General features: G+C 40.0%; 1 protein-coding gene across 1 annotated transcript; it reads right to left on the reverse strand.

The window, feature by feature from the left end:
* Positions 1-5044: 5044 nt before the first annotated feature.
* LOC148192314 (uncharacterized) lies at positions 5045-6655 on the reverse strand. The gene is made up of 2 exons (XM_088098107.1): positions 5400-6655; positions 5045-5079 (listed from the first exon to the last, which is right to left on the reverse strand). The coding sequence occupies exons 1-2, from the start codon at positions 6493-6495 to the stop codon at positions 5045-5047; spliced, it is 1131 nt and encodes a 376-aa protein (XP_087954233.1). The 5' UTR covers positions 6496-6655.
* Positions 6656-13653: the final 6998 nt, after the last annotated feature.

Consider the following 13653-nt stretch of genomic DNA (forward strand, 5'->3'; position numbering starts at 1 on the left):
ATCAAATCATATACCTAAAAAGGTATGCAAAATGTTAAAATATAATCATTGTATAGTATGCCGTACCACGTATTGATTAATTGGAACTCAGTAGTGAAGGGTCTAAGCTTCTTGCACTATTAAGATGTCAGATAACAAAATTATTGTAGCTTTGAAATGAAACTCCAGTTAAGGCAAATTACATGCAAATTAATATTGTTAAAATGCAAGTACTCTCCAGTTAAGCACATTACAGACATGCACTTTTGACTTGAGAAAGAAATGTGCATTTGCACTGGACACAATTTTTTTTGATATTTTATATTGATTTAAATGTAATTGACTATTAATATGAATAGGTTTAATCCTTTACTACATCCCTATTTATGTACGAATGTCTCAATTGGATCCTCGTTTTTTAAAGTGTATCAAAATGGTCCTTAATTTTGAAAATTGATATCAATTGAGTCCTTTCCGTTAAGTTGGCTGGACGACGTTAAAAAAATTGATGAGTGGATGCTGAGATGACGAACGGACGCTCGTCCACCAACGAACGAACGCTCGTCCATCAGCGAACGAACGCTCGTCGACCACCGAACGAACGGTCGTCCAGTGTGGAACGAACGGTCGTCTAGCAGTAAGAGGTCGACGAGCGTTCGTTCTCTGGTGGACGAGCGTTCGTTCGCTGGTGGACGAGTGTCCGTTCCCTGGTGGACGAGCGTTCGTTCGTCATCTTAGCATCCACTCATCAATTTTTTTAACGCCGTCCAGCCAACTTAACGGAAAGGACTCAATTGATATCAATTTTCAAAATTAAGGACCATTTTGATACACTTTAAAAAACGAGGACCCAATTGAGACATTCGTACATAAATAGGGATGTAGTAAAGGATTAAACCATATGAATATTGAAATACTAGTTTTAAGATTTTTAGTTCTGTTTGGAATGGTTATATTTTCTCTATTTTTGATATCCAAACTTAAATTTGAAAACAAATATGGATTTTGAATGAAATAGTTCTTAAATTTTTATCACTATTTTAATCTTTATTTTTAAAACACACTTCCTAGTTATTGGAAATTCAATAAAACCCTTTTTATCTCTTAAAGTTATAAAGCTAATAAAACTTTTTTAGTCTACAGTTCAATCATATTAAGACTTGTTAGAAGAAATAATATAGTTAAGAATCTACTTGCTTTATTTTAACTTGTTTTGTACCTAAAATATCTTTCCATATTGCGTATCAGACTACTCTTAGAAAATAATATATCTTTTTTACATGTATAAAAGTCTAAAATAAAATGTAAGATCAACTATAACAAGCAAACATAAGAAACATTTCAGAAAAAGACAGAGGGAGAAGTACCACTTATCCGTGCGAATTCCAATCCACCACCAAACACTCGCTTCTGAAGTGACAATAAGAATTGTAATATAATATAGTATTTAAATATAATTATAATACATTATTATATTAATATAAAGTACATAATGCATTTATAGCAACCTACATAGTCCTTGACTTTATTGTCAAACTTTTATAGCATTAAAAGGTATGCTCAGTGAAGAATATCTAAACTTTCGATCAAGGCTTTATTTTTTTTTTTTTAATGAATTTTTGTTTAGTATCTTAATTAAAATGAAGTTATCATATTTCTGTATTCTTTTATAAATTTTATTTTTTTATAAATTTTTGTATAGTATTCGATTTTAAAATAACACATCAAATTTCTATATTATTAAAAGTGTATAAATAAAATATTGTCAGTCATATTAATGTGATCGTATTATTTTTTTTACTGTTCAATTTTTTTTTCTCTTATTCACATTTTCACTCTCGCTCTTTTTCCTTCCTTTTTGTTGATTAACAGAGCAAAGAATAGTTCTGACTCCAACCCATGAAGCAAAACCTCAATCTTAACCCTCTTCTTTTGCAACAATTTCAGCCAAGATTAAAAGCTTCAACTTTGGAAACTACAATTTGATAGATTTCTTACTGTATCAAGAGAAAATATGCAATCGGAGCATCTGAATGTTCACCGACATTGTAGCACAGAGAAAAGCAAACTTACAGAGAGAGAACAAAGAGAAAGTACCGTGTAAAAAAGTAAAGTCTATTATTGCTTATGGGTATCTGAAACTTATGTTTACAAAAGGTAAAGGAGTAAATATATATAGAACGAAACTAAACTAAAGGAACTAAAAGAACCAAAAGCTAACTAAAAGTAATCAGTCATTTATTGTATTCTGACAGCCCCCCTCAAGCTTGGCGTAGATGTTGATGATGCCAAGCTTGGAGTTAATGTTGTGAAAGGTAGAAGGAGGAAGAGGCTTGGTCAGAATATCAGCAAGTTGTAGTGTAGTGTGTATAGGAAGGAGTTTGATAGTGCCGTCTTGAACCTTTTCTCGAATGAGATGACAGTCAATTTCAATATGTTTCGTACGTTCGTGAAAAACTTGGTTGGTAGCAATTTTTATGGCAGACATGTTATCACAGTAGATGGTAGCAGGCTGGGAGAGCGGGAGGCGAAGGTCCTTCATAAGATGGGTGAGCCATTGAAGTTCACACACAGTTTGAGCAAGAGCGCGATACTCTGCTTCCGAGGAGCTACGTGAGACCGTTGATTGCTTTTTGGATTTCCAGGAGATAGGCGAGTTACCCAAGTAGACAATGTATCCAGTGGTTGATTTGCGGGTATCAGAACATCCAGCCCAGTCTGAATCACTGTAAGCTTGCAGAGTGAGATTGTTAGTTGCACTTAAAAGTATACCTTGACCAGGAGTCCGCTTTATATAACGCAGGATTCTGAAGGCTGCTTGATGATGGAGTTTGGTGGGGGCAGCGACATATTGGCTTAGACGATGTACAGCATAGGTTATATCTGGGCGAGTGTTGGTGAGGTAAATAAGTCTTCCGATTAAGCGTCTAAAAGCAGCGGGATCTTCAAGAGGATCACCTTCAGAGGATATTTTGGTGGAGAAATTCATTGGAGTGCTGACAGGTGCTGCATCAAGCATCCCTGTTTCTGTGAGAAGGTCCAACGCATATTTTCGCTGTGACAGAAGGATGCCCTCTTTGCTTCTAGCAACCTCGAAACCCAGAAAGTAAGATAGATTACCAAGATTCTTTATTTTAAATTGATCATCAAGCATGGTTGTAATGGTATCAATATCATGTATGTTGTTACCAGTAAGTATGATATCATCAACATAAACAAGTATTATAGTGATATTATCCCCACTATGTTTGGTAAAGAGAGAGTGGTCACCAGATGTTTGTGAAAAATTGTGAGAGAGAAGAAAAGAGGACAACTTGGCATACCACTGCCTGCTAGCTTGTTTTAAACCATAGAGGGATTTGTGGAGAAGACAAACCTGGTTTTTACCTGGGGCAGTGATCCCTGATGGCAGCTGCATATAAACTTCTTCACTTAAATCACCATGTAAGAAGGCATTGTTGACATCTAACTGTCGTAGAGGCCAATTTTGAGACGCTGCTAAAGATAAAATAAAGCGAACACTGGTTAGTTTAACTACAGGGGAAAAAGTGTCAAAGTAATCAATACCCTCCATTTGAGTGTAGCCCTTGGCAACTAGGCGAGCTTTGAATCGATCTATGGTCCCATCAGGTTTTTGTTTTGTTTTGTACACCCATTTGCACCCTATGGCCTTCTTGTTGGGGGGAAGGGTGGTGATGGTCCAGGTTTGGTTGTGCTCAAGAGCAACAATTTCTTCCTGCATAGCTTGTCGCCAATGAGCATGCTTCAAGGCCTCCTTGTAATCCTGGGGATCAACCAGACTATCTAGAGAAAAAATAAAGGCTTTATATGCAGATGATAATCTGTCAAAAGTCAAAATACTATCAATAGGGTATTTAGTGTTAGTGGTGCTATAAGAAGATATCTGGAAATCTTTTAGGTAGGCAGGAGGTTTTCTAACTCTAGTGGTTCGTCTAGGAGTATGATGTTCTTCTTCTGTACTATCCTGGATATGGTTATCAAGAATGGGCAGATTATGAGCTGGAATAATAGGGTGAATATGGTCATCATCATAAACAAATTGAGTATTATGTATAGGCAGAGAAAAGGAGAGGTCAGAAGCATCATTATGAGTGGTATTAGGAAATTCAGATTCAATAAAAATGACATTGCGAGAAATTTTAATATCATGTGTGATAAGATCATAGGTAATTAGCCTTTTGTAGTGGGATGTAGACCAAGAAATAGACTAGGTTTGGAACGGGGATCAAGTTTCTTCCTATTGGCTTGAAGGGTACTAACATAGCAAAGACAACCAAAAACTTTTAATCTAGAAAAATCAAAATCTTTCTGATATAACATGTCATGTGGTGAGCTATTATTAAGAAAAGGGGTAGGCATGATGTTAATAAGCAAAGCAGCATAGTTAAGAGCATAGGTCCAAAAATGAATGGGAGTTTTGGAATGAAAAAGTAAAGCTCTAGTTACATTTAAAAGATGTTGATGTTTCCTCTCAACTATACCATTTTGTTGAGGGGTTTCAATGCAAGATGTTTGATGAATAATGCCTTCTAAATTGAACAATTCTGTCATAGCAAACTCATTTCCATTATCAGACCTAATGGTCTTGATGCTGACTTTGAATTGGTTTTTAACATATGCAATAAAATGAACAATATGTTGGCGAGTTTCAGATTTGCTTTTCATTAAATGAATCCAAGTGTATCTAGTACAATCATCCACTATGGTTAGAAAATATCTATGAGAGTGCAGTGAAGGATTGGAACAAGGTCCCCAAATATCAATGTGAATAAGATCAAAAGCATTTAAGGAATGAGAGGTACTATGAGAAAATGGCAACCTTTTTTGTTTGGCAGTATGACATGCATTACAATTATCAGTTCTTGAGTCTATGTAGCTATGCTTTTGTTTTAAAATTTCTAATCTGCTATCAGATAAATGGCCTAGGCGATTGTGCCAAATATTTTTACATGCCGATCTAGGTATATGATGTTTTTCAGCAGAATGAACAAATCTGGGTGTAGTGTGGATAGGGCCACGAAAGATGTACAGTCCTCCATGTATCTCAACTGAACCAATCTTGTTGTTGGTTGTCAAATCCTGAATGAAACAGGTTGAGTTAGTAAATATAATGCACAAATGATTGTGTGCAACCAATTTAGATATGGAAATGAGATTATAGCAGAAATCTGGAATAAAAAGAACATCTTTGAGAAGAATTTTTTCACTGATTTTAACAGTTCCTTTATAAGTGGCTGTGGTTTTCATGCCATTAGGAAGGTTAATGGTTACAGGAGTAATCTTTTCATGAGAATATAAGTGAATAAGAGAGGAGACAACATGATCTGTTGCGCCAGAGTCCAAGATCCAGGAGATAATACCTTGGTCTTCATGTGAATTAAGGTTAAAAGTGGTTGTACCTGAATTAGTAGAGTTAGAGATCATGGAACTGATTTGGCTGGATGATGTTGCTCCTGTATCATTAGGATGTTTGATAAGAGCCATGAGAGCTTGGTATTGTTGTTGAGTCAAACGAACTTCTGGATTGAGGGCCTCCCCAAGATCATCATTTTTGGTGTCTTGATTGTTGGTCAGAAGAGTCTTGCCATTATGAAATTTATGACCAGGAGGAAATCCGTGTTTCCTGTAGCAGACGTCGATGGTGTGGCCATTTTTCCCACAATGGGAGCAAGTCTTTCTTCCAGTAGAATTTCTGTTATTGGGGAAGCCATGTTTCTTGAAGCAAACAGAATCTGTGTGGCCATTCTTGCCACAATAAGAACAAACAGAGGTACTAACAGCGACAACACTTTTTATTTCTAATCCATTAAGAAAGGTATTATTCATGACTTGCCTTTCTTGCTGCACAACATATGAAAAAATTTTCGAAATAGGAGGTATAGGGTCCATCAACAAAACATGAGATTGGATATTACCATATTGTTCGTTCAAACCACGGAGAAACTGTAAGACCCGATCCTCCTGCTTTCTTTGTGAGAGAATGGAAACCAATTTGCAAGAACATCTAACTTCACAGCAGCAAACTAGTTTAGGACGAAAACACTCAAGCTCATCCCATATAACGCGAAGTTTGGTGAAAAACGCAGTCACAGTACTGTCTCCTTGTTTCAAAGTCGCTGCTTGATTTTGTAATTCAGAAATACGTAGGAGGTCTCCTTGAAAGAATCTTGATTTTAGATCATCCCAAATGGCTTGGGCACTATCCATCCAGAGAATGCTATGGCGGATGTCTGGAGAAACGGAATGAACCAACCATGAGACCACCATATTATTGCATCTTTTCCAGGCATCGTAAATGCTGTCTTCCTTTTGCGGTTGTTCAGTGGTTCCATCAACAAATTGGATTTTGTTCTTGGCGCTTAGGGCAGTGAGGATTGACTTGCTCCAAGCATGGTAGTTGGTAGATTCAAGCAGAGGGGGAACCAGTGGGACAACAGGGCTTTCACTTGGATGGAGGTAGAGAAAGCTAGAGTATTGGGTATGATCGTCGGCCATTGTGCAAGAAGCCTGTGAAGAAGTGAACCAAGAAAACAGAAAGAAGACCAAGAAAAGAAAAGAAAATAAAGAAAAGAAAGAGTCAGAGTGGCGCAACAGAGCTCTTCAAATGAAGAGCTCTGATACCATCAAGAGAAAATATGCAATCGGAGCATCTGAATGTTCACCGACATTGTAGCACAGAGAAAAGCAAACTTACAGAGAGAGAACAAAGAGAAAGTACCGTGTAAAAAAGTAAAGTCTATTATTGCTTATGGGTATCTGAAACTTATGTTTACAAAAGGTAAAGGAGTAAATATATATAGAACGAAACTAAACTAAAGGAACTAAAAGAACCAAAAGCTAACTAAAAGTAATCAGTCATTTATTGTATTCTGACACTGTAGCTATTTCAAGAGTTGTTGATCACAGATCACAAGCGTGAAACTTTCAATTTCATCCTATGATTGTAAGAACTCATTTTCAGAAATAAAAACGCAACCAGAAAAAACATTTTTAGTTCCACTCAAAACAGGGTTGTAGCTTGTAAAAGGATCATATGAAAACATGAATACTTACAGATAATTTATTACAACAGAAGAGATATTCTAAAATAATCTTGGCACTCGAGACTGATTATACAATTACTGTCAAAACTATTTTGTCATGAGTGACAAAAAATGCTTTAGTAAAATAGTACAGAAAATTTGTCAAACTGATATCTGGCTTACTGGTTTAACAAGATGATTCAATGAATTCTATTCTTATGTATTATGTTACCTTTCACATATTCCACAATAAAAGCAATATAAGTGTATTTGTAAGTATTAGCGACAAAAGATAACAAGATTCAACCATTTTTTTCAAATCGTTTCTGATAGTCTTGCTACTTTCAAAAAGATCACATGCTTCACAGCAAATTAAAGCACCTCCTTAAAAAGTATGGAATTATGATCCAACCAAATGCACCAAAGTGTAGCATAAATTGTATGTCGCTAAAGCCAATAATCAAGAGTGATTTCCAGCACCAACTCCACACCGAAACCTCCTCTCGAACTAGTTAATCAAATTATTGAATTATGAAAACAAGCTTGTCTATAATTTATGCCAAAGAAATCTAAGCTAAACAGTCTACGCAAGACCATTTATAATTAATTATAATTGCGTTAGATTTAAAAGCGTAATTAACCATTACAGTATTAATGAAATCCCCATACCTCATCCTCACTAAAACCTTGTCCACCCTTTGGTGTAAACAACATATCTCCAGTGGCTAGTTCAAAAGCAATGCAAGCAAAAGACCACATGTCAACAAGGAAAGAATAGCCAGATATCAGTACAACTTCAGGTGCTCTGTACTGTCTTGTTTGTATTTCTTCTGCAAACTGCTTCTCATCCCAACAAGCATTTCCAAAATCTACTATCTTGCATAGCATCTCACATCAATCCCATTAATGTTTCTATCGGTCTCTGCAACATCTTCTGTTCCTCCCATTGACCCTCTCCTTTCGGATATCTTAGCGACTGCCGACCTTGATCTCCTTTTCAACCTTTTCTCAACAAGACTTGATACTCCACCATTTGTGTTTCCCTCAGGTCGCTCTAGAATTGGAGAGAGTCCAGATCTTAAAGGGTCTTTGGCAGGATCAATGGTTGAACATAGAAGAATGTTTTCAGGTTTTAGGTCAGAGTGGATTATACCAAGATCAGTATGCAAGTAGTCCAAACCAATTAAAACGCATTTGCAAATCTCTCTAACTTTATTCAATGGAAGGCCTTTGTAACGGTTATATTTGATCAAGCGAAGCAAACTATCGCCAAGAAACTCTAGGACCATGCAAAGATGCTGCCCATTTGGACCAGTGTGCTTAAAGTTGTCAATCAATTGAATCACAAATTTTGAATTTGATAGGTCATGGTCAACAATGGATGAAAGAATATCAATCTCATGAAGGGGCAGCCTGAACAAACTCGGTGGCACTTTTCTGGATCTTGAGAGCAACAAATGACTGAAAACTACGATCTAAAAATTAGATAAAATTGGAAAGAGTGAGGACAGAGTGATTGAAGTTGAAAGGATGAGAGAGGAGCAAAGAGCGAGTGTGGAAGTGAAGGCGTATGGCACGAGAGAGAGAAAAAGCTGAACAAGAGAAAGAAAAAGCTGGACAGAGGAGAGAAGAGAAAAAGTACAGCCACATTAGCATGGACTTAACGCTGTTGCTGTCAATTTAACGGACAAGACCTTATTCATACAATTTTCTTAACATAGGGACCCAATGTTAGATTTCTAATTAGGAAGCTCAACCACAATGCACTCTCACACAAACAGAACACCAGAAAGAATGAAAGAATTCTGTTATTCACAAGTAATCACAATGTACAGTGAATATCACGAGAGCACAACCTTTCTCAACAAAGTTCCAAGAACCTATTATGTATCTTACAATCACCAAAAGTCCTCTACCCTTTTCTAATAGAGGTATTTATAATACCAGCTTTTCCCCGCCCACTTACTAACAGCTACTTAACCATTAAGACAGTTAAGTCACCTAGTTCTCTCCCTCCTCCTGTAAACTAACCAAGGTCTATCATTACCCACCGCCCCATGTTCAACCTTGTCCTCAAGGTTGAATTCTAGGTATTGATCACGTATGGTAATGACATCCTCCCATGTTGCTCCATCACGGCCTCCTTCTTGCCACTCAACCAACACTTGTGGAACTTCCTCGTCTCCTCTTTTGATTTGTCTTCGTTCAAGAACATTAGTAGGCCAATAAGATGGCCCTTCCCCCTGTAGATCTTCAGGCAGCTCTTTCTCTATAGTCCTATCTCCCACAGCCTTCTTCAATTGGGAAGCATGGAAAACCGGGTTTATACGAGCTGATGTTGGTAGCTGGAGTTTATAAGTCACTTTCCCCACCTCTTGTTCAACCTGGTACGACCCATAATATCGTGTTGCCAGCTTAGTGCCATAAGTTCTTTCTCGTATGTTTGTCTATGTGGCCTAATCTTGAGATATACCCAATCTCCCTCTTCAATATTTGCTGCCCTCCTTTTCTTATTGGCTTGTCTGACCATGAGCTATTGTCCCGTACTAAATGAAACTTCAATTGTTTCAAAGCTTCGTCTCGTGTATGTAATTCTTGAGCAACTGCTTCCACCGCCGTTTCCCCTGGGATAAACCTGTGTAATGATGGGAGCTGTCGGCCATAAACCACCTCGAAAGGAGTACATTTCGCAGCTCCTTGGAAACTGGTGTTATACCAGTATTCCGCCCAGGGTAAAATCCAACTCCACCCCTTCGGTTGTTCCGAACAAAAGCAACGTAAATATCCCTCCAGAACTCTGTTTAATACTTCTGTCTGCCCATCTGTTTTCGGATGGTAAGTCGTGCTCATTTGTAGCTGAGTTCCTTGTCTCTTGAATAATTCCTTCCAGAAAATACTCAGAAACAAAGGGTCGCGGTCACTTACCACCGAAGCTGGTATTCCATTTAATCGGACCACTTCCCTTATGAACACATCAGCTATGGTGCGTGCCGAATATGGGTGTTTCAGTGGCACGAAATGGTCATATTTGCTTAGGCGATCTACTAGTACCATCCATGCATCATACCCATTCGACTTCGGTAGTTTAACTATGAAATCCATGCTGATTTCTTTCCACATAGCATTAGGAATAGGTAGTGGCTGCAACAGACCCTGAGGAGAAGACGTGAGGTACTTATGCTGCTGACACACCAAGCAACCCGCCACATAATCTGTCACCGTCTTTTCCATTTCCACCCAGTAAAGTGACTAAGCCACCCTCCTATAGGTTCTGTATATCCCCGAATGTCCCCCAGTCTGGGTTAGCTGGAACTCAGCCAGAAGTTTTGGAATCCACGTTGACTGAGCTGATACCACCAACCTCCCTTTGTAATGCAGCCTCTCATTTTCTAGCGTGAAAGAAGGATGTGAGTCTGGGTCTTTCTTGATGTCCTCCACTATCTTCCTCATATAAGCATCCTCCTCTACCTCCTTCATCACCTCTTCAAAACTCTGCCAGTAGGGTTTGGACAGCACCTTCAGTTCTTTTTCCCCTTCCTCCAATTCCTCCATTCTCTTGGACAAGGCATCTGCTGCTCTGTTAGTCTTGTCAGCTTTATAAACTATTTTGAAATCATACCCAAGTAGTTTGGCCAGACAATTCTGCTGGTTTTGGGTCGTGATTCTCTGCTCCAACAAATGCCGCAAGCTTTTTTGGTCGGTGTTCACTACAAACCGCTGTCCCAACAAGTAAGGTCGCCAATGTTGTATGGCCATCAGCAGTGCCATAAGTTCTTTCTCGTAGATCGATTTGTTTAATGATCCAGCAGATAAAGCTTTGCTAAAGTACGCGATAGGCCTCTTGTCCTGTATCAAGACCGCCCCGACTCCTCCTCCCGAGGCATCACATTCTATGTGGAATGGCTTCTCAAAATCTGGTAACATCAGTACGGGTGTTGTGGTTACTACTTCCTTCAATCGTCTCATCACCTCTTCTACCCTCTCATTCCACTTGTACTCCCCTTTCTTCAATAATTCCGTCAAAGGTTTAGCCACTTTGCCATAGTCTTTGACGAACCGACGGTAATATCCCGTCAACCCAAGGAACCCTCTCAATGCCTTCACATTCCTCGGCCTTTCCCATTCTACCACTGCTTTAACTTTTCCTGGATCCATCTCTACCTGCTTCTTTGAGATCAAGTGGCCTAAGTACCCGATCTGGACTCTTCCAAATTCGCTTTTCTTTTAATTGGTGACCCAGCAGTTCTCCTCTAACCTCCCCAGCATCATCCCTACATGTTTCATATGCTCGCTCAGCCCATGTTTGACTGTAAACCAGAATGTCGTCGAAGAAGACTAAGACAAATCTCCTTACGTAAGGTTGCAACAACTCGTTCATTGCGCTTTGAAAGGTCGATGAGGCATTGGTCAAGCCAAATGGCATTACCACGAATTCATAATGCCCCAAATGTGTTCTAATGGATGTCTTCGGTATATCTTTCTCCCCCATGCGTATCTGGTGATATCCAGATTTCAGGTCCACCTTGGAGAAGTACCTCGCTCCTCTTAACTCGTCTAGCAACTCTTCTATAACTGGGATGGGGAACTTGTCTGGGATAGTGGTGCGATTCAAGGCTCTGTAGTCGACACAAAATCTCCAGGAGCCTTCCTTCTTCTTCACCAATATGACAGGACTGGAATACGGGCTAGTACTTGGCTGAATGACCCCGGTTTATAGCATATCCGCCACTTGCTTTTCTATCTCATTCTTTAGGATATGTGGGTATCTATAGGGTCTTGCATTTATCAGGTCTACTCCCTCCTTTAGGGGTATCTGGTGTGCCATACGTCTTTCGGGTGGCAACCCATTAAATTCTTGAAACACCCCTGCATGCTGGTTCAACAATTCATCCATCTCCCTTCTTTGGTCCTCTGTTATTCCCTATTCTTTAATTTCACCATCCCCTTTCTCCATCTCGCCCAATTCCCAGACTAACATCCATGCCTCTGCCTTCTTTATTTTTAATAGTGCCTCCGGAGTCACCAAGCTTCTGGCTAGTTTAAGATCCCCCTTGATAGTCACCTCCTTACCCTCTTGGCTGAAGGTCATCATCAGGTTGCTCCAATCCAAAGTCACCTTCCCTAGAGTAACCAGTCATTCTACCCACATAATCACATCCACACCTCCCAAGTCAAACAAGTGTACTCTAGTTGTGACCTCCACGTCCCCTATGCGAATTTGCACCCCTTCACAACAACCTCGGGTCTCCTTCCACCCATCCCCAGACTACCCAGGTAAGGCTTAGTGTCCGTCGTGGTCAACCCCAGTTCCTCCACCAGTTCTCTATTAATGAAGTTGTGACTAGCTTCACTGTCAACCAATACTATCACCCATCTTCCCTTGATCTCTCCCTGCATCTTCATCGTCTTGGCGTGCGTCAGGCCCCCAGCAAAACACGCCGATAGTTCCATCTGCAACTGGGTCATTTCCGACTCACTAGCGATTTCGTTCTCCTCTTCGTCCTCCGCCAAGATCAACATTCTCAGACTCCTTTCTGGGCATTGATGTTCAGGTCCGAAAGGCCCCCCACACCTGAAACACTTGTCATCTTCCCTACGTTTCACGTATTCAGCGTAAGGTATGTTGCGGAAGTTTCGACCTCTGCTTTCGACACTATTTGATGTCGTCCCACTCGCCTGAGTAAATTCTGTACGCCCCGACTAGAGTTTTGACGTACTGGTTCAGCACGCGACATCGCCCCGATCGGCCTAGTCTAGTTCGATGTGCTTTTCCTCATTCCTCCTGTTTTCGCACCCACATGCAATGCTTCCCCGTCGTGCTCCTAAGGGTCAAGTAATCGCACCTGGCTGCGTATCGGCTCCTACAATCCCCCCTATGAAATAACCCAGTAGAATTTCCTCTGGTAGCTTCGATGTTTGTCCTACCAAGATTTTGAATTCTTTGATAAATTCGTCCACCGTTCCGGTCTGCTTGACAGTGGTCAACCTTTCAAAGATGTTTCTCCAAATCGTGCTACCAAGGCTTCCTTTAGTCCCTCCCAAGATCGGTTCTTGGCCTTCCCTTTCCAGAAGCGGAACCAATACCCGGCACTGCCCTCCATACTTATGTATGCCAACTGCAACTTCTCATCAGCTTCCTCTACTCCTTGTAAGTCGAAGAAGCGATCGGCTTTGTGGATCCAATTGAGTGGATCTGACCCTTCAAATATGGGCAATTCGACCCTCTTCTTCCAATTCGGAGGGTGCTCGCGTCTTCCGATTCTTCCTCCTCCCTCGTTCTCGTCTTGATGTACATTTGCATTGACCGAAGACTGACTACCCTCCGTCTGGTGACGTCGCCCTCCCAAAATCCTCATGATTTCCTTCAGTTCTTGACGAATCGCACCCGTATCTTGGCGTAACGCCCCCGTCTCTGCCTTAATCCCGTCAACTGCAATTTCTATTGTTTCCAACCGTCCCTCATTCACATTGAATCGTCTGTCAACTCTTCCCTCCATTGATATCCCGTGCTCTTCTCCTTCGAATTCGGCAGGTTGGACCAAAATCTTAGGTTTCTAATTAGGAAACCCAACCACAATGCACTCTCACACACAAAACACCAGAAAAAATGAAAGAATTTTGTTATTCACAA

This window comes from Vigna umbellata, chromosome 9 (assembly GCF_029865625.1).
Source record: "Vigna umbellata cultivar VRB3 chromosome 9, Vumbellata_1.0, whole genome shotgun sequence".
Lineage (NCBI taxonomy): Eukaryota > Viridiplantae > Streptophyta > Magnoliopsida > Fabales > Fabaceae > Vigna > Vigna umbellata.